Here is a 25297-nt window from a genome sequence, read left to right as displayed (position 1 = left end):
ACTTAGAAGTACAATTCTCATCATTGTCACTGGGCACAGGCTATTGGTGAGGAGCACACTCTGTTTGTTCCTCCAAGCAGGTGGCCCTGTCTGTAAGTGAACATGGAAACTACTAAGATACGACGACTAAGGGACAATGAAGGTTGTATATTTGGATTGTTCAACTGCACTCAATATGAATGACAATACCGTATACCATTATTTGAAAACAACAATGGAAAACGATGACCCAAACAGAATACAAGTGCCAGTCTAAATCATTTTACTGTATTCGTTCATGAAGTGTGGATGTACTGAACATTGATGTTTAAGCTTCATACCTTTAACTGGTGAGCTTGGATCCCCAAGTTGTTGATTGGAATGAGCTGTAGCTAATAGTTAGAATCATACTGGTGAATGATATGACAATCTATTTTAGTGGTTGTATTATGTCTGTGAAACAGTGTAAGTATTTGTTGAGTACAGGCATGTTACCTGTGTCTGACTTACCTCTTGGCTGACCTTTGTCCCTCAGGGGCTGCAGGAACTCCAGGGAAATGTTAGCTACAACAGGTATTCAAAGTGCATACAATGAACACTGATGCATGTATTTATGTACATTAACAGTACATTCGTTTCATGTTGGGTTTTATAATGTTTTGTTTTCACTGTATTACCTCCTGATGTTATTTTAAAGAGCTCAGCCCGCATCTCTGGTGTTGTGGGAAGGAAGTTGCTGGAGAAGCATCCAAAGTTCTGCACCACTGCAGCCTGGTGCTTACAGGTGTTGCTGCATTTGAGGTTGTACTCCCTGCCTCTCTAGTGCTGACACCATGGAAGGCCTACTCTGCACTCCATACTCTTTCCTAAAGTCTTTCTGATACAATCTGTGCCAAATACATGGTGAAAATGTCAAATAAACTTAGTCTCAAAAAATATATTCTACAGAAAAGTATATATTTTTTATTTGATTTTGGCTCTGTAGTCTCCCAAGATTTGCTATCTTACACTGCATATGATATGAAAATGCATTGTTATAGCCATTTTCTTAAACACAGATAATACACTGCTCAAACAAATAAAGGGAACACTTAAACAACACAATGTAACTCCAAGTCAATCACACTTCTGTGAAATCAAGCTGTCCACTTAGGAAGCAACAATGATTGTCAATACATTTCACATGCTGTTGTGCAAATGGAATAGACAACAGGTGGAAATTATAGGCAATTAGCAAGACACCCCTAATAAAGGAGTGGTTCTGCAGGTGGGGACCACAGACCACTTCTCAGTTCCTATGTTTCCTGGCTGATGTTTTGGTCACTTTTGAATGCTGGCGGTGCTTTCACTCTATTGGTAGCATGAGACGGAGTCTACAACCCACACAAGTGGCTCAGGTAGTGCAGCTCATCCAGGATGGCACATCAATGCGAGCTGTGGCAAGAAGGTTTGCTGTGTCTGTCAGCGTAGTGTCCAGAGCATGGAGGCACTACCAGGAAACAGGCCAGTACATCAGGAGACGTGTAGGAGGGCAACAACCCAGCAGCAGGACCACTACCTCCGCCTTTGTGCAAGGAGGAGCAGGAGGAGCACTGCAAGAGCCCTGCAAAATGACCTCCAGCAGGCCACAAAAGTGCATGTGTCTGCTCAAACGGTCAGAAACAGACTCCATGAGGGTGGTATGAGGGCCCGACGTCCATAGGTGGGGGTTGTGCTTACAGCCCAACACTGTGCAGGATGTTTTTCATTTGCCAGAAAACACCAAGATTGGCAAATTCGCCACTGGCGCCCTGTGCTCTTCACAGATGAAAGCAGGTTCACACTGAGCACGTGACAGACGTGACAGTCTGGAGACGCCATGGAGAACGTTCTGCTGCCTGCAACGGTGGTGGGTCAGTCATGGTGTGGGGTGGCATTTCTTTGGGGGGCCGCACAGCCCTCCATGTGCTCGCCAGAGGTAGCCTGACTGCCATTAGGTACCGAGATGAGATCCTCAGACCCCTTGTGAGACCATATGCTGGTGCGGTTGGCCCTGGGTTCCTCCTAATGCAAGACAATGCTAGACCTCATGTGGCTGGAGTGTGTCAGCAGTCCCTGCAAGAGGAAGGCATTGATGCTATGGACTGGCCCGCCCGTTCCCCAGACCTGAATCCAATTGAGCACATCTGGGACATCATGTCTCGCTCCATCCACCAACGCCACGTTGCACCACAGACTGTCCAGGAGTTGGCAGATGCTTTAGTCCAGGTCTGGGAGGAGATCCCTCAGGAGACCATCCGCCACCTCATCAGGAGCATGCCCAGGCATTGTAGGGAGATCATACAGGCACGTGGAGGCCACACACACACTACTGAGCCTCATTTTGACTTGTTTTAAGGACATTACATCAAAGTTGAATCAGCCTGTAGTGTGGTTTTCCACTTTAATTTTGAGTGTGACTCCAAATCCAGACCTCCATGGGTTGATAAATTTGATTTCTATTGTTAATTTTTGTGTGATTTTGTTGTCAGCACATTCAACTATGTAAAGAAAAATGTATTTAATACAAATATTTCATTCATTCAGATCTAGGATGTGTTATTTTAGTGTTCCCTTTATTTTTTTGAGCAGTGTATATGAGATGTATGTGGGTGAGACCAATCAGAGTACAGAGTACATCTGAATTACCTTAAATATGTTTAAGAAAGAGAGAAGATGTTGGGTATAAGACATATGTACCGGTAACAGAACTTTTCATCTGCAGATCACTTTTTAGCACATCCAAAGCTGATAAAAGGGAGTGCCCAATCTCAAATAGCCTTGACAAGGTCTCTGTGGCTTTGGCCTCAATATCCCGGTGTTTAAGTGCATCAGCCACAAAGCGATTATGGTTGTGGACATTGGATACACACACCATGGCTGGATACATAGGAAGATGTGGGTCCTTGCTCCTAGAACAAACATTTGATTGTGTTCAGCTAAATCAAAGTTAGAGAATGATTAACCACAATGGGCAGGCTTGTATATGTAAATAAACCATTCACACACCTGCTCAGCCTCCCCTTTCCGGTGACACAGCGTATCAGAGTGATACTCATTTTGGGGGGCCAGCAAGTGTTTTTTGATGTTCCCTTGTTGGGGGGGGGATCTACTATAAATCTTGTGATGGCATCTGTAATCAGCCTAAACAGAAGGTGTATTGTATTAATTATCTGAATGTCTGCATGCCTTACATTTGCTCTATCCCACTGATAAAATCTCATTTTACAAACTTCAATCATTACCTTGAGAATAATTGTATGTCCTTTCCTGGGTGTTGTTATGCTGACCCTCCATGACATTCCCGTGTCTTTAGAAGCCACTCTTGTAACTCTTCAACAGAATTCACGCCTAGGCATAGGCTTAATTCAAAAGTTGAGTGTTCTCTATGGGTAGGTCTCTCCACAAGTGAACAAATATATTTGTACCCGGGGGGTAGCCAACTCTAAATAGAAATGTATAGAAATGATAAATATATATAGTAAATATATAGATATAGTAAATAAAGAAATGATTAGCTCATAGGTCATTGAGAAATGATGAATAATAAGCATATGCTTTTACCTGATAGACAACTAATAATAATATAACAACTTTAAATATTGACCTAGTAATGTTAAGTAGCCAAGGTTAGCTTAGCTGACCTTCAATTGAGGGAATTCAGCAGAGTTCTCTGAGACATTTTTACAACTCATTGAAACTCTGAAGTAAATATATGGGCAAATGTTACCAAACATGATAATAATAGGTCTGCATTACAGTAGGCAGCTAATTGTTAAATTACGCATTCCATCCTTACTTTAGAAGGTCACTGTCATTCAGGGGTGTGTGGTCATCCCATGAGGTTGTTGTCTAAACACTTAAAAGAGACACCCTCGCCTTATGCCCTTGGGGGAATCCCCGTCGCCATCTTGGAGGATGGTCCAAATGATTAGCCAAGCAAGGGAAGTTTGCAATGTAAGCCCCTCAGCCCTCGTTGCGAGTGTACAATTATGTTCACTCCGGGGCCTGAAACTCCCCATAATTCAACTCGCGATGATTGTACATCTGCTAAGAAAAGTCTTCGAAAACTTAAAAACAACATCAATGGAGAAGTCAACATACAAATGTAAGTAAAAACGAATGCCAATAAGTTAGACATTTTGCTACTACGTAAAAAGTAAATATGTTTTTGCTTGGTTATCTTTTGGAAATTGTAGAAATAAAACTTTTTCCTTCTTCAAAAGTTCCAGCTTGGCACTCTAACATTAGTTAGCTAATTCATTTGCTAGCTGTCATACAGTAGGCGTATATTAATAATTATATATTTAATATAAGTAGACATGCACTCATAATTGAATGTAGCACATATAAAGCACCCACAAGCCACCGGTGACTGAAAAAACAATCATTGCGGGATGAACGAGTGACAAATTTCCGGCCAAGTGTGGTCCATTTAAAAATCTTTCCTTCCTCCCTCGCCCCTTGCCCTGCAAGTGTATACTCATCAGACGTCATGTAACGTCATCAGGAGTGTCCACTTAATTTGAGGGCTGTGGGGATAGGGTGCGTATTTTAAGTGTTTGGACTTCAGGATAGTCTCTCAAGCAACAGGCTGTGAGGCAACAGCTGTCGCGAGCCCTGTGACGAGCCAACAGCTGCCGCGAGCCCTGTGACGAGCCAACAGCTGCCGCGAGCCCTGTGACGAGCCAACAGCTGCCGCGAGCCCTGTGACGAGCCAACAGCTGTGGCGAGCCCTGTGACGAGCCAACAGCTGTGGCGAGCCCTGTGACGAGCCAACAGCTGTGGCGAGCCCTGTGACGAGCCAACAGCTGTCGCGAGCCCTGTGACGAGCCAACAGCTGCCGCGAGCCCTGTGACGAGCCAACAGCTGCCGCGAGCCCTGTGACGAGCCAACAGCTGCCGCGAGCCCTGTGACGAGCCAACAGCTGCGGCGAGCCCTGTGACGAGCCAACAGCTGTGGCGAGCCCTGTGACGAGCCAACAGCTGTCGCGAGCCCCGTGACGAGCCAACAGCTGCCGCGAGCCCTGTGACGAGCCAACAGCTGCCGCGAGCCCTGTGACGAGCCAACAGCTGCCGCGAGCCCTGTGACGAGCCAACAGCTGCAGTGAGCCCTGTGACGAGCCAACAGCTGCCGCGAGCCCTGTGACGAGCCAACAGCTGCCGTGAGCCCTGTGACGAGCAAACAGCTGTCAAATGCTAGCCAATGGAAGCATAGTAGAACACCCTTCTGAATAACGGGGCGTGGTTTTGGCTTAACTGCATTTGGGAAAAGAAAGATGCAAAAGTACCTAAGAGTTCAGGGAGGAGGAGGAGGAAAGCAGTCCCGTGGTGGACGGAGGCGTGTGGGGTAATGGTGAGGAGTAGGAATAGAGCATTTACAGTACTGAAAAGGACACATAACTTCCAACATCTGATTCAGTATAAGCAGTATAAGCAGAGGAGAACTATTCCTCAGGCAAAGAGGTCATGTTGGCGTTGGTTCTGTGACACCATTGGAAGGGTGACACCAGTGGGAGAAGTGTGGGGGATGATTAACAGAATGAGTGGGGTCAGAAGGGATTGGGATTATCCAGTGTTGATGAGTGGGGAGGATGTGGCAGTAACAGATGAGAAGGCAGAGATGATGGCCAAAGCGTTTGTCCAAGTGCAGAGCTCTGTAAATTTGTCAGAAGGGCAGAGGGAGAGAGAGAGAACAAGAGAGGAACATCCTGGATTGCTGGATAGGAGGGAGGATGTAAATTATGCATTGAATGCACCATTTACCATGGCAGAGGTAAGGCTGGGTTAACTTCATCTGGGAAAGATGAGGTGTGCTATGTTATGAGGGCCCATCTTAGTGATGAGGCACTGGATAATGTATTGGTGTTGTACAATAGAGTGTGGGAGGGGAAACTACCAGGCAGCTGGAAGGAGGCAATAGTGGTACCAATCCGGAAGCCAGGAAAGGACCCAACGAGGCCAACAAGCTATCGGGCAATGGCCTTAACATCACATGTATGTAAGATTATGGAGTGTATGATAACTGCGAGGCTAACTTCCTTCCTTGAGAGCAGGGGCTTAGTATCGCCACATCAGAGCAGATTCAGGAAGGGTAGGGGAACAATGGACCCAGTGCTCTGCTATGAGCAGAGAACAGGAAGGCTCAGGTGAACAAGGAGACTGTTGAAGCTGCATTTTTTGATGTGGAGAAGGCATATGATATGATGTGGAAGGAGGGGTTGTTAATCAAGCTTGATATTATGGGGGTAGGAGGAAGAACGTACAACTGGATAAAGGATTTCCTGTTTGGAAGGTCTATCCAGGTGAGGAAGTCTCTTTCAGGTAGCTACATGCTGGATAATGGTACACCACAGGGGAGCGTGATTAGTCATCTGTTGTCCTCAATCATGATTAATGATGTTTACTCTCAGGTACCGACGGATATTGGGAGGTCGTTATTTGTGCTGTCTGACAGGGAAGGAGTGGGGGGCTGGACGTGCCTCATTGAAATCCATATATGTTGCATTGATCAGATCTGTAATAGACTACGGAAGGATAGCGTATTGTTGTACGGGCTGCCGAACCATGGAAAGGCTAGATGTCATACAGTGGAGGGGAACGAGGCAGTTGATATACTGGCTAAACAAGCACTAAGTAGTGGGGATGTTGATGTGCTAGTTTCAATGAGCAAGGCAGAGGCAAAAAGCATGATATGGAGAGTGACGTTGGAGAAATGGAGGGAAAGAGAGAGGATGAGATCTAGTATGAGGGAGAAGGGGATACAGGAAATTTGTTTAAAGAGTATATTGAGTATAACGTCATTAGATATAGTCCCAAATATTTTGTTAGCTTTTTTAAGCAACGGGGCTGGCAGGTAGGATTAGGTTTCTCGCGTTCTCTGGACTACACTCCAGTACAGTAGGTGGCGGTAATGCACCATAACGTTGGATGCCACCTGCCGATAAACCCCACCGAAGAAGACGCGGACATCGCAGTGTTACAAATTTAGCGACATTGTCGCTATATTTAGCGAGTATTCAGACCCCTTTAGCGACACATTTTCAAAAAAGCGACTCGCAACAAATCTAGCGACTTTTACTGGTGTTATTGGAGACACTGACGTGAAAGCACGTATCGTTCTTACTCTTCTCAACGAGCAGCCCCACCCCAGTCTCAAAGCACTCAGTCCTCGCGCAGCAGTCCCTCCCAACTGCAGTCAGACCGCGTCCAGACTGCAAATGAATCGCGCATGCGGGAAGCTGCCGCTGGCTGATCCCGCCCTGGTTTACATTTTAAAAAACGAACCTGAATTAGGGCCAGACTAGTTACCATAATTTTCTCACATTGCCATTGACAGTTTTTTCTATTGTCTCTTTTAGGTCCATTTAGATTGTTAATGTAGAATGTATACAAAACAAATTGTTATGGTTAAAAATGTTCATGTTTTACTGTGACTTGTTGTAGGCTCCTAAGTGGACCATAAGGTTAAAAACCAAACCAAATTAAAAAACTAAACTAAAAAACTAAGTAACTCTGCTGGAGTGTCTCTTTTGGGTCACTTTTCCCTGGTCCCAATCACTAGAATACTTTGAAGTCACAAATGGGAGGATGGTTGGAATTGTGACATTAAAAAAAACAAGAATCAACAGAAGAAAGTTCATTTGTAGTTCTAAACATATTTAGGATGTTTTTTACTCACTTTTTGTCTCTCCCACGAGGTTATTCCTCTCTCCTACAGCGTCCATCACAATATTTTTGGAATTGTTAGCTAGATTACTTGTTGGTTATTACTGCATTGTCGGGAACTAGAAGCACAAGCATTTCGCTACATTCGCATTAAGATCTGCTAACCATGTGTATGTGACAAATAAAATTGGATTTGATTGGCAACTCTGCTTGACAGTGCAGGCTAGCTGAGTAACACAAGTTGATAGCCAATAAAATAATCAAACCAAATAATCGGTTCAATGACATATATTTATCTGGTGTATTAGAAGCAAGTATTGGTACAATGGTTCTTTCAAATGTGTATTTATTAAGACGATGATTGACCATGAGGATTTCCATTTTTCCATTCACTATCCTGTTTTCCGCTAACAATGTATGCTCTACCACGGTCGGCCTTGAACTTCCGTGACCATTTTGCCCGATTAGCCTGTTCTCTTTCAAATCTATGACTCGTGGTCAATCTCTTATTGAAATTCAGAAGATTTTCAGTCTATAGGCTTATCTCTCAATTTAATTCATTGGCCAATGTAAACAATTTGTTCAAATGCAATTTCATACAGTAACATTATTTAGCACCTCTCTTTTAGACATTTGGCCTAACACATTTATAACACATTCATTAACATTCATCCACTTAACCAATGAGAGCTCAGGACCCTATTCAATAAAATGACAGTGACATGTCAAAACATCATTCTTGAATCAGCGGGTTGGTCTGTCAGACATTAATAAAAAATCAAATGTTGTTGACCCTCAGCTCCACGGGTTGGTAATATGTAACACGGGCCCAATGTCAGGTGTGATGTCATAGCTGGGACACAAAGGTCATGGCTGGACTCAGGTCTTCAGTGAGTTCCTCTGGTAACGAGGAGACTGTTGACGTTATACTAAGAGTCAGCTCCAATATCCTGCAGGGACACACATTCCAAAAGAGTAGACTATGATTGTAACCGTAAAGTTATCACATTAAACCAATGAATACTAACTGGGTTTGGAGTTAGGTTGGGATTAGGTTAGCCTGATAGTGAAACTTGGGGCATTCACTGCACTGCAAGGAAAGTGTGATAATTGAATGCAGTCCATAATTTAAAGCAGTAGCTCCTGCTCTCACCAGCTGATGTAGTGTGCTGGGAGCTGAGGCTCCTGCCTGGAGCCCTCCTCTGTCAGCAAAGATGTCTTCATCTGTCTGAAGTTGGCCTCAATCTCTTTCTTCAGGACTGACAGTGGCTGGATACCTCGGAATGAGCTGAGCACTTGCTACAACACATGAAGGTAAGATAAAGTTTGTAAATCACTGTGAAACCGTGAATGTGCAATGGGGGAAATGATTATTGTACCGTCGAGTTTGACCTATGAATATAATAATCATAGAGAGCAGACTAATCGGCTACCAATAGAATAGAGTATACAAAATAGAAATTAGTAGACCACTTACATATATAACTGACAGCTGGTGGGCGATGTATTTGTGGCTCCCGAGATGTTTTACATCCTCCTCTAGCTGCTGACTAAGTACTAGTAGCTGATTGAGCCTCGCGATGTGTGAGAAGTATTCTGCAACAGAGACACAATCTTAGGTGTAAGCGGTTATAAAGGTGAAGTGTCTGTTTATAAACTGCTTATAATCATTGCATGAACAAAAACAATTTCATTTGTTTACTAAAGTTATAAACTCAGCAAAAAAAGAAACATCCTCTCATTGTCAACTGTATTTATTTTCAGCAAACTTAACATGTGTAAATATTTTTATGAACATTAGATTCAACAACTGAGACATAAACTGAACAAGTTCCACAGACTAACAGAAATGGAAGTGTCCCTGAACAAAGGGAGGGTCAAAATCAAAAGTAGTAGTCAGTATCTTGTGTGGCCACCAGCTGCATTAAGTAATGCAGTGCATCTCCTCATCGTGGACTGCACCAGATTTGCCAGTTCTTCCTGTGAGATGTTACCCTACTCTTCCACCAAGGCACCTGCAAGTTCCAGGACATTTCTGGGGGAATGGCCCTAGCCCTCACCCTCCAATCCAACAGGTCCCAGACGTGCTCAATGGGATTGCGATCCGGGCTCTTCGCTGGCCATGGTTCATATAAGGAAATCAGTCAATTGAAATAAATGCATTAGGCCCAAATCTATGGATTTCACATGACTGGGAATACATATATGCATATGTTGGTCACAGATACCTTAAAAAATTACTTTTAAAAAAGTAGGGGTGTGGATCAGAAAACCAGTCAGTACCTTGTGTGACCACCATTTGCCTCATGCAGCGTGACATCCCGTGACATGCAGCATGACATCTCCTTTGCATAGAGTTGATCAGGCTGTTGATTGTGGCCGGTGGAATGTTGTCCCACTCTTCTTCAATGCCTGTGTGAAGTTGCTGGATATTGGCGGGAAATCGAACAGAGCATCCCAAAAATGCTCAATGGGTGACATGTCTGTTGAGTATGCAGGCAATGGAAGAACCGGGACATTTTGAATGAATGGCACAACAATGGGCCTCAGGATCTCGTCACGGTATCTCTGTGCATTCAAATTTCCATCAATAAATTGCAATTGTGTCCGTTGCTTATCCCTGCCCATACCATAACCCCACCATGTGGCACTCTGTTCACAACGCTGACATCAGCAAACTGTTCACCCACACGCCATCTGCCCAGTACAGTTGAAACCAGGATTAATCCGTGAAGAGCACACTGCCAGGGGCCATCAAAGGTGAGCATTTGCCCACTGAAGTCGTTTACGACGCCAAACTGTAGTCAGGTCAAGACCCTAGTGAGGACATCTAGCACGCAGATTAGCTTCCCTGAGACGGTTCCTGACAGTTTGTGCAAAACTTCTTCAGTTGTGCAAACCCAACGTTTCATCAGCTGTCCGGGAGGTGAAGAAGCCGGATGTGGAGGTCCTGGGATGGCGATTACACGTGGTCTGCGGTTGTGAGGCCGTTTGGACGTACTGCCAAATTCTGTAAAATGATGTTGGAGGCGTCTGATGGACATGCCTGCAATTAGCATGCCAATTGCACGCTCCCTTAAAACTTGAGACATCTGTGGCATTGTGTTGTGTGACAAAACTTCACATTTTAGAGTGACCTTTTATTGTCTTGTGTAATGATCATGCTGTTTAATCAGCTTCATGATATGTCATACCGGTCAGGTGGATGGATGATCTTTGATAAAATAACGCTTTTTGTGCGTATGGAGCATTTCTGGGATCTTTTATTTCAGCTCATGAAACCAACACTTACATATTGCGTTCATATTTTTGTTCAGTGTAGATATGTGTCTAGTGTGGGTAATTCTAGTTCTGAAGGGCAGGTTTTTGTTCAGTGTAGATATGTGTCTAGTGTGGGTAATTCTAGTTCTGAAGGGCAGGTTTTTGTTCAGTGTAGATATGTGTCTAGTGTGGGTAATTCTAGTTCTGAAGGGCAGGTTTTTGTTCAGTGTAGATATGTGTCTAGTGTGGGTAATTCTAGTTCTGAAGGGCAGGTTTTTGTTCAGTGTAGATATGTGTCTAGTGTGGGTAATTCTAGTTCTGAAGGGCAGGTTTTTGTTCAGTGTAGATATGTGTCTAGTGTGGGTAATTCTAGTTCTGAAGGGCAGGTTTTTGTTCAGTGTAGATATGTGTCTAGTGTGGGTAATTCTAGTTCTGAAGGGCAGGTTTTTGTCTAGTGTAGATATGTGTCTAGTGTGGGTAATTCTAGTTCTGAAGGGCAGGTTTTTGTTCAGTGTAGATATGTGTCTAGTGTGGGTAATTCTAGTTCTGAAGGGCAGGTTTTTGTTCAGTGTAGATATGTGTCTAGTGTGGGTAATTCTAGTTCTGAAGGGCAGGTTTTTGTTCAGTGTAGATATGTGTCTAGTGTGGGTAATTCTAGTTCTGAAGGGCAGGTTTTTGTTCAGTGTAGATATGTGTCTAGTGTGGGTAATTCTAGTTCTGAAGGGCAGGTTTTTGTTCAGTGTAGATATGTGTCTAGTGTGGGTAATTCTAGTTCTGAAGGGCAGGTTTTTGTTCAGTGTAGATATGTGTCTAGTGTGGGTAATTCTAGTTCTGAAGGGCAGGTTTTTGTCTAGTGTAGATATGTGTCTAGTGTGGGTAATTCTAGTTCTGAAGGGCAGGTTTTTGTTCAGTGTAGATATGTGTCTAGTGTGGGTAATTCTAGTTCTGAAGGGCAGGTTTTTGTTCAGTGTAGATATGTGTCTAGTGTGGGTAATTCTAGTTCTGAAGGGCAGGTTTTTGTTTGAGACCAGTTTTACACACCTGGTTCAAATAACTGTAGTTTAAATTCAAGACCATGATTTATTTTATGTTTTACTTAACCTTTATTTAACAAAAAAACAAGCACATGATAGGTTGAACAGGTGTCAGTGCTTGGTCTCCCTAACCCCCAACTGGGTACAAAAATTATTGCTGAGTGGACTATGCTGTTTAAATAAAGATGAAGTGAACTGACCTCTTAAACCCTAACTCAATACCATCAATAGGGGTGTCTCCACTGGGCTGCTCTAACCCCTGATCTTACCATCCATTTTGGGTTTCTCCAGCATGTCTACTGGGCTGCTTTAACCCCCGATCTTACCATCCATTGGGGGTTTCTCCAGCATGTCTACTGGACTGCCCTGGATGAGGAACACCTCCACGCGAGGGTACATGGTCGACAGACCCACCATGTCAAGATAGTCCTGAAAAAACCCACATCTTTCACAATTCTGACAAATCACATGAATTAAAAAATGTAACATCCCCCTTAAAAATACTTGAGAATATATTTGGCATAGGAGCTCAACTGATGATTTAAATACTTCTTAGGGGTTCAAGCAGCAAAGCCGGGTGAAACCCTGTTGAATTTGTTGGCGTTCATTATTCAGATTCTCCACAGATTTGGTGAAAAAACTTAATGTGAGAATAGAAGGCTGAGGAGGATATAACCTTGCATGATGGTAAAGGGCAAAGGGCCACAGCCTCTAAAGCAATGCCATGCCGATTGGCCACATGGTGGCGCTATAACAAGTGATTGAACTTTGAAAGCTTTCCCCCCTCACCCTGTGTGACCTAGAGTGCAAGTCAGCAAATAAGTTACTCTCCTCACAAAAAACACATTTGCCTCAAGGAACCATAATGTCCGCCATTTTGAATTTTGTGAAAAACACAACGCTACTCTGGCACCAAATGATCAATTGTCATGAAACTTGATATTTAGCATCTATGAACCAAGGTCTCTCAATGCAATATTTTCCAGGCTAATATCTCAAACATGGCCACTATGGACCAATAAATATTCAAGTGGGTGTGATTTAAGACAAATGCATGTAAATCATGCATGGTTATTCATATAACTTGATGTACATGTTAAACACTGTAAAGACTAAACATATGCAAGCGCAGGCAGATCGACCATATTGTGGTGCTATAATGGGCACATATTTATCTCTAGATCTGTTTGACCCACAGTCCTGAAATTTGGCCCACATGCAGTGGTGTAGTGCCATTTCTTTAGGTACAGGAGAGCATTAATTTTTTTGTTACATCATTATTTCTCAATCAAAGTTTGTACAGACAGATGTAGTCTACTGAATATTTGTATAGAATGTGCATAAAATGCATCCTACAATTTCAATGTCTGTCTATGCCCACACATTTCATCTCAGGAAAATGTTATATTTTTTGATACCCTCAAACACCAAGTTAGCGATACCTAATTTCAAAAATAGGCATTCTTTCACTGACAATCATGAATGATAATTCTTCACATTTTACCGGTGAAATGTCCAAACTGTGTCTGCATGCCAATCATTTGGTCTTCATGGGAATATGCATTTAAATATTAAATTACTGTTTCGTGAGAGAATTAGAGCAGATGGTGTTAACAAACTATTAGCCTTTGTTGTATTTTGATTCAATCAAAGCATATATCCTGCCGAGTGGCGTGCGCTGTTGAGTTTTGGCCGCATGCGAAAAGCAATGTGACTATTTAGCTTCAGCTCTTAAAATCTCACTAGAAATTAGGTGTTTTTAGTGTAACGTTATAGGCCTAACTATGCTATGATATTAGATTTGGTTCTGTTATGTAAAATAATCATTCATCAATTCAATTGTTCAGCTTCAGAAATTATTTTCCCAAAATATTTTTACCAGCTCCATGTACTATCAAATCAAAAAAAGTTGCACTCCGGCAGCACTACATCCCTGATGCTCAGGGATGTGAGTCTAGTTAACCTGTATAGTATGGTACTGTTTGGCCGCATGCGGGCGCTGTTGGACAGGAAAAGCCATTCATAAAAGCTTATTGGCTTATAGCGGCCATATTAATTTAGCTAGAGGCTTGCCGATCGGTCTAGCGGTTCTGGAGACGTTTAAAGTCAACAACATCAAAAGCATATTGCACGACCTGTTTGATTTTGAGTTCTGATATTTGGCAAGCGTGGTAAGTAGTACAGAAATAGCTAATCCTAAAGTGATGTGTCCAATTTGTCCAGATGGTTGCACTGTATGGCCATAGCTTGAACCCTGCCCTTCCCCAAAACGTGTGTAAACACTGGACTATAAATTGTGCCTTCCTGTCATATTCTTATGCTAAAATGTTCATTCTATTCTACTGAGACCTTCACTTCATGTTTGTATTCTTATATTTAATTATTTCTTATTGTGGTAGCATTGTTGAGAAGGAACCTGCAAGTAAGTATTTAGTTGGACTGTGTATCCCTTACCTACAACTAATAAAACTTGAATCTTGCTGCATGCAGCTATATTTACAGTTGAAAGTTTACATACACCTCAGCCAAATACATTTAAAACGCAGTTTTTCACAATTCCTGAGATTTAATCCTAGTAAAAATCCCTGTTTTAGGTCAGTTAGGATCACCACTTTATTTTAAGAAATGTCAGAATAATAGTAGAGAATTATTTATTTCAGCTTTTATTTCTTTCATCTCATTCCCAGTGGGTCAGAAATTGACATACACTCAATTAGTAGTTGGTAGCATTGCCTTTAAATTGTTTAACTTGGATCAAAAGTTTTCGGGTAGCCTTCCACAATTCCTCCTGACAGAGCTGGTGTAACTGAGTCAGGTTTGTAGGCCTACTTGCTCGCACATGCTTTTCTGTTCTACCCACAATGTTTCTATGGGATTGAGGTCAGGGCGCTGTGATGGCCACTTCAATACCTTGACTTTGTTGTCCTAAGCCATTTTGCCACAACTTTGGAAGTATGCTTGGGGTCATTGTCCATTTGGAAGATCCATTTGTGACCAAGCTTTAACTTCCTGACTGATGTCTTGATGTTGCTTCAATATATCCACATAATTTTACTTCCTCATGATGCCATCTATTTTGTGAAGTGCACCAGTCCCCCTGCAAAAAAGCACCCCCACAGCATGATGCTGCCACCCCGTGCTTCACGGTTGGGATGGTGTTCTTCGGCTTGCAAGCATCCCCCTTTTTCCTCCAAACGTGACGATGATCATTATGGCCAAACAGTTCTATTTTTGTTTCATCATATCAGAAGACATTTCTCCAAAAAGTACGATCTTTGTCCCCATGTGCAGTTGCAAACCGTAGTCTGGCTTTTTTTATGGCGGTTTTGGAGCAGTAGCTTCTTCCTTGCTGAGCGGCCTTTCGGGTTATGTCGATATAGGACACGTTTTACTGTGGATATTTATACTTTTGTACCCGTTTCCTCCAGAATCTTCACAAGGTCCTTTGCTGTTGTTGTGGGATTGATTTACACTTTTGGCACCAAAGTACATTCATCTCTACGAGACAGAAAGCGTCTACTTTCTGAGCGGTATGACAGCTGCGTGTTCCCATGGTGTTTATACTTGCATACTATTGTTTCTACAGATGAACGTGGTATGTTCAGGCATTTGGAAATTGCTCCCAAGGATGAATCAGACTTGTGGAGGTCTACAATTATTTTTCTGAGGACTTCACTGATTTTTTAAAGATTTTCCCATGATGTCAAGCAAAGAGGCACTGAGTTTGAAGGTAGGCCACGGGTACACCTCCAATTGACTCAAATTATGTCAATTAGCCTATCAGAACCTTCTAAAGCCATTACATAATTTTCTGGAATTTTCCAAGCTGTTTAAAGGCATAGTCAACTCAGTGTATGTAAACTTCTGACCCACTGGAATTGTGATACAGTGAATTATAAATGAAATAATCTGTCTGTAAACAATTGTTGGAAAAATGACTTGTGTCATGCACAAAGTAGATGTCCTAACCGACTTGCCAAAACTATAGTTTGTTAACAAGAAATTTGTGTAGTGGTTGTAAAACAAGTTTTAATGACTCCAACCTAAGTGTATGTAAACTTCCGACTTCAACTGTATATGTTGTTATAGGTTGATGTGGTACTACCTCCAGGTGCGGCATAGGTTTTGGCAGGTGTTCTAAGCATTGGAGCATCTGATCAATAATCTCTGCTCCTGGGTAAATACAAAATGGACATTAGACACTCAGGGTAGGTATCACATGTCTGTGGTGCAATAGGCAAGGTGACAAGAGCTGCAGTTAGGGTTAGGCCTACTTCAGAGCATCTGTTCTGTTCTGATTGAGACTCACCTTGCTCCTGGAAAGTGTCTGACTCCTCAGGGCTACAGTCCTGTCTCAGCTGCTCCTGGAACTGTAATACAGGGGAATGGGAGTGAAAATACATTTCAAAAGAGGCTGTGCACAAATAGAGCAGGTCTACTAAACATAAGTTTATTTCCAAATACACAATATCAAAATGTCTCAAGTTCTCCATTACAGTACTCTCATACTCAAGTGTCAGTAAGTTCTGGTGAGGAAGGGTATGGGATGCATGAGTTCTCACCTGGTGTACCTGTGCCCTGATGAGAAGGTCCAGTTGTCCACAGAGATACAGCATCTCCAGCCCCACCTGCTCTGGACTCAGGTGGACAGGCATCAGGGGTCTCTTTACATTCAGCTCAACTGACCACAGGGGTTTCAGCACATAAGGTTCCCCCCCAAGAGGGTTGCAACGTTTAGATCAGAACAGATAGCTAGGAATGCAATGTGTAGAATTGAGGAATCCCTATTGTACGCGACAATCTGTGTACAATGCAACAAAACTCATTTCAAATCAAAGCAGTACGCCATTGTACGTCGTGTGATAACCAGTTAAATCGCACATGCAATTCATGAACTAAATAATGTGTCAATGATGCTCGACTTACCTTTGAATTTCTCGTGATAAACGCACGGCTGACAGAGCGCCTCGGAGAAGCTGACTGCTGCCATATCTCGATTAGCGTTATCAACCTATTATCTGACAAATCGACCTTTATCATCCAGAAAAAAAATAACGTTGGTGTGTGTTAGTGGCCGTGTATTGCTGCGGAAAACATTTGCGCTCATTGCCGATCGGAAATATTTTTGTCTGACAAGGGGTGCGTTCAAGATCACTGAGGTATTTTTGAACGGTTCAAGATCAATTCATCGTTGAGATCCAATCCATCAAAACATTCAGCAATGTGAAATAAGGTACATCATGAGAAATGGAAACTAGCAAAAGCAAGTATGCATTGGAAATACAGCACACACACACACACATTAGAAGAACGCTTGATATAATATACATCAGAAGATATAGTAGATATAGCCTACCATTTCAGATCGAACAGCAGCTTTGAAGTTTTGAACCTACCTCTATTGAAGACCAGTCTGCTTTCTGGATGATGTCATCGTAAATCGATGATTTCGCAAGGCGAAAGTGGATGTTTTTATTTCGTCTTATTGTGAATAACCAAAGAGACTAGTCAAAACAGAAATTGACAACTCACGTTTTTGACTGGTTTATTAAATAGTAATCAAAGACAGACAATGGGTCTTCGATTCTTCATTCAGGACTCAAAAGCAGTCATAATAAAATACAGCTGGCTTATAAAGTTTGTCACAGTTTAACAGTATTTCAAAGTGACACATTTGAACTAAAAAGGGACTAGGTCTTGACATCAATCAGAGAAAAAGACATTTAAATAGTTTATTAAGAAAGAATACATCCCCAATACCACAACAGTATTGATATCTTGGATTATAAAAAAAAGAAAGAATGTGAAGTCTCACACTAGTAAAAGTCTTACTTATCCAACTGGCTTATTATTCTTTTCAATGCTGAAATATACAACAATGTACATATTTAGGTAAACACCCATATTCTTAATTTCTGAATCCTTTGAAAAGAAGTGCATCTGGAGAAAGACAAAAATATTTATTTTTGGCTGCATTTACACAGCCCAATTATATATTTTTCACAAATTAGTCTTTTGACCAATCAGATCAGCTCTGAAAATGATCAGATGGGATTGGTCAAAAGACCAATTACTGGAAAAGAATATCAGAATTTGGCAACCTGTGTAAAAGCAGCATTTGAAGTTCTTTTTATATCGAAAACTTCTCTTTCAAGATATGACTCCAATTAAGGAGCGTGTGTTCTATCAAGAATAAACGATCTTCTGCATAATTCTGCTTCCTTTTTTTAACAAACAAAAAAATCCGTTTTAAGTCGGTTGGCTGAGGCAGAGAGGAGATATGTTGCATTAGGAAATCCAGTGGGCACACTTCGTCTCCAGTTCACTAGACTCCGGAAAGGAACGTATCCCTGTTCGAGAATGGAACCGCATTGAGTTGGGTTCTGGTTCTCGTTCCATTTCTGACCAGGGAGGTGCGGCTGCTACTGGCGTCCACCGGGGGGCAGGTTAAGGTTGACCATGAGCTCGTGAACTGAGGCAAAGATAGTGCACTCACCTAAAAGGAGACAAAAACACATCCAATGTTAGTATAATACCATTAAAAAAACATTAAAAATGTTTCTTGCTTTCCTAAGCAATCAAATCATCTTATTTCCTGTTCATATTCTATTTTTTGTGTATCGATAATCTCACTGACCCTGTCGTGCGGGGTGCAGCTCATTGAATCGCTTGAGGATGTTGGAGACCATGAGCGCTGCAGCCCCAGAGGAGGAGTGTTGTCTCGGGATGTCTGCCTGCTGGGTCAGGCCCGTGGCCATGTCGTATACGATGGGAACAATGATGTTCACCGGCTCCTGGGGCACCGGCAGCCTCTGGGTCAACTGGAGCTGAGGAGAGAACATGGTTAGCTATACTTTATACAACTTCAGTACACTTCACTGGAATTCAATTGTAAAGCATTACAACAAATATATGGTAACATAAACCCTCTTTTATAAGACTTACAGTACCAGTCAAACATTTGGACACCTACTCATTCAAGGATTTTTCTTTACTTTGACTATTTTCTACATTGTAGAATAATAGCGAAGACATCAAAACTATGAAATAACACATGCAATCATGTAACCAAAAAAGTGTTAAACCAATCAAAATATTTTATGAGATTTTTCAAATTGGCCACCCATTGCCTTTGACAGCTCTCAACCAGCTTCATGAGGTAGTCACCTGAAATGTATTTCAATTAACAGGCGTAATTTGTGGAATTTCTTTCATTAATGCTTTGAACCAATCAGTTGTGTTGTGACAAGGCAGGGGTGGTTTACAGAAGATAGCCCTATTTCCTAAAAGACCAAGTCCATTTTATGGCAAGAACAGCTCAAATAAGCAAAGAGAAACAACAGTCCATCATTACTTTAAGACATGAAGGTCAGTCAATGTGGAAAATTTCAAGAAGTTTGAAGTTACTTCAAGTGCAGCTGCAAAAACCATCAAGCGCTGTGATGAAACTGCCTCTGAGGAGCACCACAGAAAAGACCCAGAGTTACCTCTGTTGCAGAGGATAAGTTCATTAGAGTTACCAGTCTCAGAAATTGCAGCCCAAATAAATGCTTCAGAGTTCAAGCAACAGACATCACAACATCAACTGCTCAGAGGAGACTGCGTGAATCAGGCCTTCATGGTCGAATTGCTGCAAAGAAACCACTACTAAAGGACATCAATAAGAAGAAGAGACTTGAATGGGCAAGAAGCATGAGCACTGGACATTAGACCGGTGGAAATCGGTCCTTTGGTCTGAAGAGTTGGGGGTGCTTTGCTGGTGGCACGGTCAGTGATTTATTTAGAATTCAAGGCACACTTAACCAGCATGGCTACCACAGCATTCTGCAGCGATACGCCGTCCCATCTGGTTTGCGCTTAGTGGGACTATCATGTGTTTTTCAACAGGACAATGACCCAAAACACACCGTCAGGCTGTGTAAGGGCTATTTGACCAAGGAGAGTGATGAGTGCTGCATCAGATGACCTGGCCTCCACAATCATCCGACCTCAACCCAATTGAGATGTTTTGGGATGAGTTGTACTGCATAGTGAAGGAAAAGCAGCCAACAAGGGCTCAGCATGTGGGAACTCCTTCAAGACTGTTGGAAAAGCATTCCTCATGAAGCAAGCTGGTTGAAAGAATGCCAAGCGTGTACAATGCTGTCATCAAGGCAAAGGGTGACTACTTTGAAGAAACTAAAATCTTAAATATATTTTGATTTGTTGAACACTTTTTGGTTACCACATGATTCCATATGGGTTATTTCATAGTTTTGATGTGTACACTATTATTCAACAATGTAGAAAATAGTCAAAATAAAGAAAAATCCTTGTATGAGTAGGTGTCCAAACTTTTGACTGGTACTGTATGTAACACTTGTCAAAAGGTCAGTACTTACGAAAAAGAGCATCTTGGACTTGAGCACCACCGCAATAGTTCCTGGAGGGGCGATGGGAGGGGCACTGGGGGGGATGGTCAGACAGAACTGGACATTCCACTTCAACTGGGTGGCCTGGTCAGGGAACTGAAGAGGAAAGGATGAAGAGAAGTGAGAGAGACCATCACAACCATAACACATGACTCGTTTCTGCAAACTAAGCGTATGTCGCACGTCACTACTTCACAGGAGCGGCATTTGAACATAAAAAGAATGTTTTTGGGCAGAAATGACTTCTGCAACGTGAACTTTTATTTGCCTTAATAACAAACTTGTGTTTCATCGATAAATAATAATACAATTGTTAAATGATGAGCCTAGTTGGATTAGCCACGGAAAAAGGCAGGAACTTTCCCGCTAGCCATGATTGGCTGAGATATTGGATGGGCTGGACATGCCGGGAGATGAGTTTGGATTGGTCTGCCATGTAGCATGCTTCTGTTTAAAATGTGAGCTGCTCAGTATGTGTTGATAGTCCTTTCTACCGAATCGCTTTCTAAAGATATAACGTTTGACATCGAGAACTACAAAAGTTTGGCTATTTTTCTCAACAACATTGATGCCCTGAATTTAGCAGGCACTATCGACAGATCAGTTGGAAAACGTTATAGGCTACTTTCTGCACATGCCACGGTCATTGTGGATCGGAGTGACTTGGCAATGCTGGCCAACAAAACGTAGCTACAAACAAAACACAGTTAGTGTTCCAGTCTGCCGTGAAGCATTCATCCATGTATACAGGTAAGAGTCTATCTACATTTTCAGATTTCAAATTTAGTCAGAAAGTCATTTTTATTGCAAGTTAATAACGCGTACTGTTAGTTTGCTAGCAAACGTTGGCTCGATAGCTAACGTTACATGTATGATCTGTATTGTAATATTCTAATCAAAAATCCATTTGCATTGCTAGTTATAGCCTAATGTTAGCTAGCTAACATTGAACCTAGTTTGTTAGCTTTAGCTACCTGCAGATTAATACTACAGCGATGACGGTGTTCGTATTCGTAGTAGTATGAGTAGGGATTATGCCAGTTCATTGTTTAGCTAACTAGCTACCTAGCTAGCTACACGTCTAAACAAAGACTCCACTTCGGACGGATTATTACGTGACCCATTAAAAATTCGCCAGGTGTGTCTGTGGGTTGGTTATAGCATTTCCTCCACATGACCCATCAATTTAGACAAGTGTGTCAGTTAAGCATCATCTAATAAAGATAAAATATTTTATCTGGACACTTTGTTTTTGATATTCATACTATGCAAGTAATCACTTCACTGTACCATTTACACCTTCTGTATCCTGTGCATGTGACAAATACTTTTAAAATTATTTATTTTATTTGATATAGCCTGTGTTTACCACATGACCTCACATGTGAATCCTTAAAGAGATGGGTGGGGATAAGGGTGTGAATGACGCTGAATGGGTGTAGACAAAGAGCCCTCCAGTTGGTGTACCAAAACATTCAAGGGCCATTTTCTCAAAGGTGGGGTTACAAGTTTATCAACTTCAAAGCAGAATTACTTTCCCATTGTTCCAACTGCAGTGTATGATGTACCATTTTCTAGTTATGTGTCTCTACTTTTATTCAATGTAAAAAACACAATATAAAAATGTTGCTACATAAGATGGAGCCGAGGCGGTCGCTCATATATTTGTCTCTCACACACAGGCAGAAACACAGACAAACATATCGCCTGCCCCTCATTCATAACGGACACAAAGTTATCTATGGAGCAGCACCACCCACCCAGTGACAACCACAGCCAGAGGTAAAGGCCTCACCAGTTCGAGCTTCATGATGCGGACACAGTCCCTGAGGATGTTGGTGGGGGCTCCAAGCAGCTTGGTGAAGGCATTCAACGTGTTGTACTTGAACGGAGGGCCGGCCACCTGAAGAGAAGATGGAGGATAAAGGGACAAAGCGAGGGAAAGCGAGAGGAAAAGGACATGAAGAGTAGAGAATTTACTTTTTAGTCAAAGCCTGTCACTACACATGTATATTCTTGCACCTTTTCCAGCTTCAGATTCAAATGACCTGCTATGAGGTCAGTTCACCCAGTGTTAATCAGATCCTATTCTGCCAGAGATATGTTGTATTCCAATGCAATGGCTCACTTAGTTGTGTGTGTACAGTGCATTCGGAAAGTATTCAGAACCCTCAACTTTTTCCACATTTTGTTACGTTACAGCCTTATTCTAAAATAGATTAAATAAAAACGTTTCCTCATCCATCTACACACTATACCCCATATTTTCATTTAACTAGGCAAGTCAGTTAAGAACAAATTCTTATTTACAATGACGGCCTACCCCGGCCAAACTCGAACCTGGAAGACGCTGGGCCAATTGTGCTCCGCCCTATGGAACTCGCCAATTACAGCCATTTGTGATACAGCCTGGAATCGAACCAGGGTCTGTAGTGGCGCCTCTAGCGCACACAATTGTTACTGCTTTCATGTTACATGGTAGCCTAGTGGTTAGAGTGTTGGACTAGTAACCGGAAGGTTGCAAGTTCAAACCCCCGAGCTGACAAGGTACAAAACTGTCTTTCTGCCCCTGAACAGGCAGTTAACCCACTTTGAAAATAAGAATTTGTTCTTAACTGACTTGCCTAGTTAAATAAAAGGTAATAAAAAAAAAAAGTTGCTATTTAGACTCAGATCTTTTTTTGCCAAATACAATGACCTCTGTTTTATCTTTGTTTGTTTAATTCAAGGAAGTTCTGTGACATCCAGTTTCTCTTACACACAAGCACTCATTCCTGTCACTCAGCGCTCATTCCTGTTACTTAATTGTTTTTTATTTAAAAAATAAAGATGAAACCACTTATTTTTCAATTATGTTTGGTCCATCATTTAAACAATTGTTTGATAAATCACATGATAGATTTTACCAAATTGAGGTTGGGGTCTCCCTTAAAAAAAAAGTCACGTATACTCCCTCTGGTCTTTAGGTCACCAGACTGCTGATTATTACGCACCCGTCACCATCGTCACGCACACCAGCGCTTATTGACACTAACCTGTACTCCTTCACCTCCTTGATTATGCCACTCCCTTTGGTTCCTTCCCCAGGCGTTATTGTTTCTGTTTCCTGTCTGTGTGTTGTTCGTGTTTCTTGTTTTGTATTATGTTTAATTTATTAATTAAATATTCACTCCCTTGCTTCCATACTTTCAGCGCACATCATTAGTGTTAAAAAAACAAACATTTTGCCTGCATAAGTTGTGACTTTTTAGCTACAGATCTATTTTTTGAAAATGTAACCAATAATTTATTTATGGAAAAACAAAAACAAGTTGGCATGCCTTTTAGTTGATATTTAAACAGTTGTAGGACTTTTGGTAACAGGACTGAGAAAAATGTAACCATCTTCCATTTAGAAAACGTATATATATTTATTTTACTTTTTTTATTGCCCGAGACTGACCATTACACATTTTGAATAGTTAAACATGTGTGTTATTAGATACAGTGCTGAAAAAAGACAAATAATTAAGTTTCATTGTGAAAAGTTACATGCAAATGGCACCGATTCGTCAGAATGGCCCACATATAGAAGAAATGTTACATAACTCTCAATATGATGTTCACTATGTTTATTTTATATTGTCTTTAGTAGTGAGCAGAGAATTATGGATAATGTGTAAAACATTCACCATCAATATATTTCTAATGTATTGACTTTAGAGCTGGAGCAAGGAAGTGTGGTATACATGAGTCTCCCCTCAGACAGGATGCTCTATGATAATTCTAGTAACCACAACATCTTCAGTGGCTTCCTGCTCTTCCCAATGTAAAGTCCACATGGTTCTAACCGATAAATAAGCATAATAAAAAGCCTCACAATTCTCTGTTAAGGGATAGCAGTTCTTACAACAAATACTGAAAGGTGTTACTTCTTAGCAAATTGGTTATTGAATAAGGGTGTGTGCGTGCGTATGTATACGGTCATTTCCATGTAAAAGGACCCATGAGCACCAACGTGACATTTATAGGAGCATATGAAATGTGGTGTCAAATGAAAGCTAAGTCTATATTTTTGGGAAATATATGTTTTTTCCAGCCATTTTCCATCTTAAAAATCCATGTTTGATTTCTGGGCACAAAGATGGAAAAGGGGTCTTAAACAACATCTACTTGAAAAAGTCTTAAGGTATTAGAAATAATGTTGAAGTAAAGGCCCCTGCCAACTAATAGTACCATTTATATTTAGTTTGTGGAAATAATTCTGCTTTCTGTAAGTTTAAGAAATATAGCCTAGTATATTGTCATTCTGTTAACAAAAACCCACATCTTTAATATATGTTCTCATTTCTCTCCCTCATGAGGGAGGAATCTGAAAGTTAACAGAAGTAACAAATAAAGGTAGACCTACCAATTAATTGTTTTTATTGATAATAATTCATAAACAAAATTGTTAAGTGACTAAAACTTGTCACTTTCCCACAACGGGAAATCATAGTCACATACCACAGTTGCAGTAGAGCACAGTACAGCAGAGGTAATGTCATATACTCTAATGGACTGTACAATACTCATTTTTTTATTATTATTATTTTTTTTACTGTACTCTACATTTCTGAACTGTACTGTACTCTGCTGTATTTTGATATCCAAACTTGTGAAACATAGATGTCTTTGATTGGTACAGATTTGGTCCATTCTCAACCAACCAGATTTGGTCTTGTTTGGGGGTGGAGCTCATTAAAATAATATGCAATTGAGGAGATTATATTTTCTACCTTTGTGTACCTATTCAGGATACATCACCATGAAGAGAATGACATTCATAATTATGCATTTCTGTATAGTACAGATCAAGGACCATTGTCATTATGTTACCGGGTGTTGATCCACTTCACTTACCTTAGTTCAATAACTAAAATAGATTTTTTTCCAACTCATGGTGTCA

The 25297-nt window shown here is 41.4% G+C and overlaps 2 protein-coding genes across 4 annotated transcripts in view; both read right to left on the bottom strand.

Moving 5' to 3' along the window:
• Nucleotides 1-7937: 7937 nt before the first annotated feature.
• si:ch211-218d20.15 (uncharacterized) lies at nt 7938-17315 on the bottom strand. Of its 2 annotated transcripts, none has more exons than XM_020462037.2 (8): nt 16886-17315; nt 16522-16640; nt 16269-16329; nt 16065-16126; nt 12286-12388; nt 9142-9260; nt 8818-8963; nt 7938-8614 (listed from the first exon to the last, which is right to left on the bottom strand). In XM_020462037.2, the coding sequence occupies exons 1-8, from the start codon at nt 16947-16949 to the stop codon at nt 8512-8514; spliced, it is 777 nt and encodes a 258-aa protein (XP_020317626.1). In that variant the 5' UTR covers nt 16950-17315; the 3' UTR covers nt 7938-8511. The 2 variants fall into 2 exon arrangements, with proteins under 2 accessions (XP_020317626.1, XP_031662172.1); XM_031806312.1 differs by having other exon boundaries at nt 7994-8614; nt 16065-16132; nt 16886-17308.
• A 172-nt stretch (nt 17316-17487) lies between these two features.
• The window catches only part of med14 (mediator complex subunit 14), a 35868-nt gene continuing 28058 nt past the window's right edge, over nt 17488-25297 (bottom strand). For both annotated transcript variants that reach the window (XM_020461449.2, XM_031805815.1), the window contains 4 exons: nt 22166-22273; nt 20341-20466; nt 18597-18786; nt 17488-18455 (listed from right to left, as the gene is read on the bottom strand). In XM_020461449.2, coding sequence (XP_020317038.2) covers nt 18382-18455; nt 18597-18786; nt 20341-20466; nt 22166-22273 — 498 coding nt within the window. In that variant the 3' untranslated portion in view covers nt 17488-18381. The remainder of the gene's footprint in view (nt 18456-18596; nt 18787-20340; nt 20467-22165; nt 22274-25297) is intronic.

Source organism: Oncorhynchus kisutch, linkage group LG26, assembly GCF_002021735.2.
Source record: "Oncorhynchus kisutch isolate 150728-3 linkage group LG26, Okis_V2, whole genome shotgun sequence".
NCBI classification, from domain to species: domain Eukaryota; kingdom Metazoa; phylum Chordata; class Actinopteri; order Salmoniformes; family Salmonidae; genus Oncorhynchus; species Oncorhynchus kisutch.
The sequence above is the reverse complement of the archived record's forward strand: the minus strand, read 5'-3'. Positions and strand labels throughout refer to the sequence as shown.

What these genes read in the sequence shown, in the direction of transcription:
- si:ch211-218d20.15 (XM_031806312.1), bottom strand. Translation starts at nt 16,949, where the DNA reads ATGGCAGCAGTCAGCTTCTCCGAGGCGCTCTGTCAGCCGTGCGTTTAT. An exon ending in AGACACTTTCCAGGAGCAAG is followed by an intron (nt 16,133 to 16,268) that starts GTGAGTCTCAAT and finishes GTATTTACCCAG; the next exon opens with GAGCAGAGATTATTGATCAG. An exon ending in ACCAGCTGTCAGTTATATAT is followed by an intron (nt 8,964 to 9,141) that starts GTAAGTGGTCTA and finishes CATGTGTTGTAG; the next exon opens with CAAGTGCTCAGCTCATTCCG.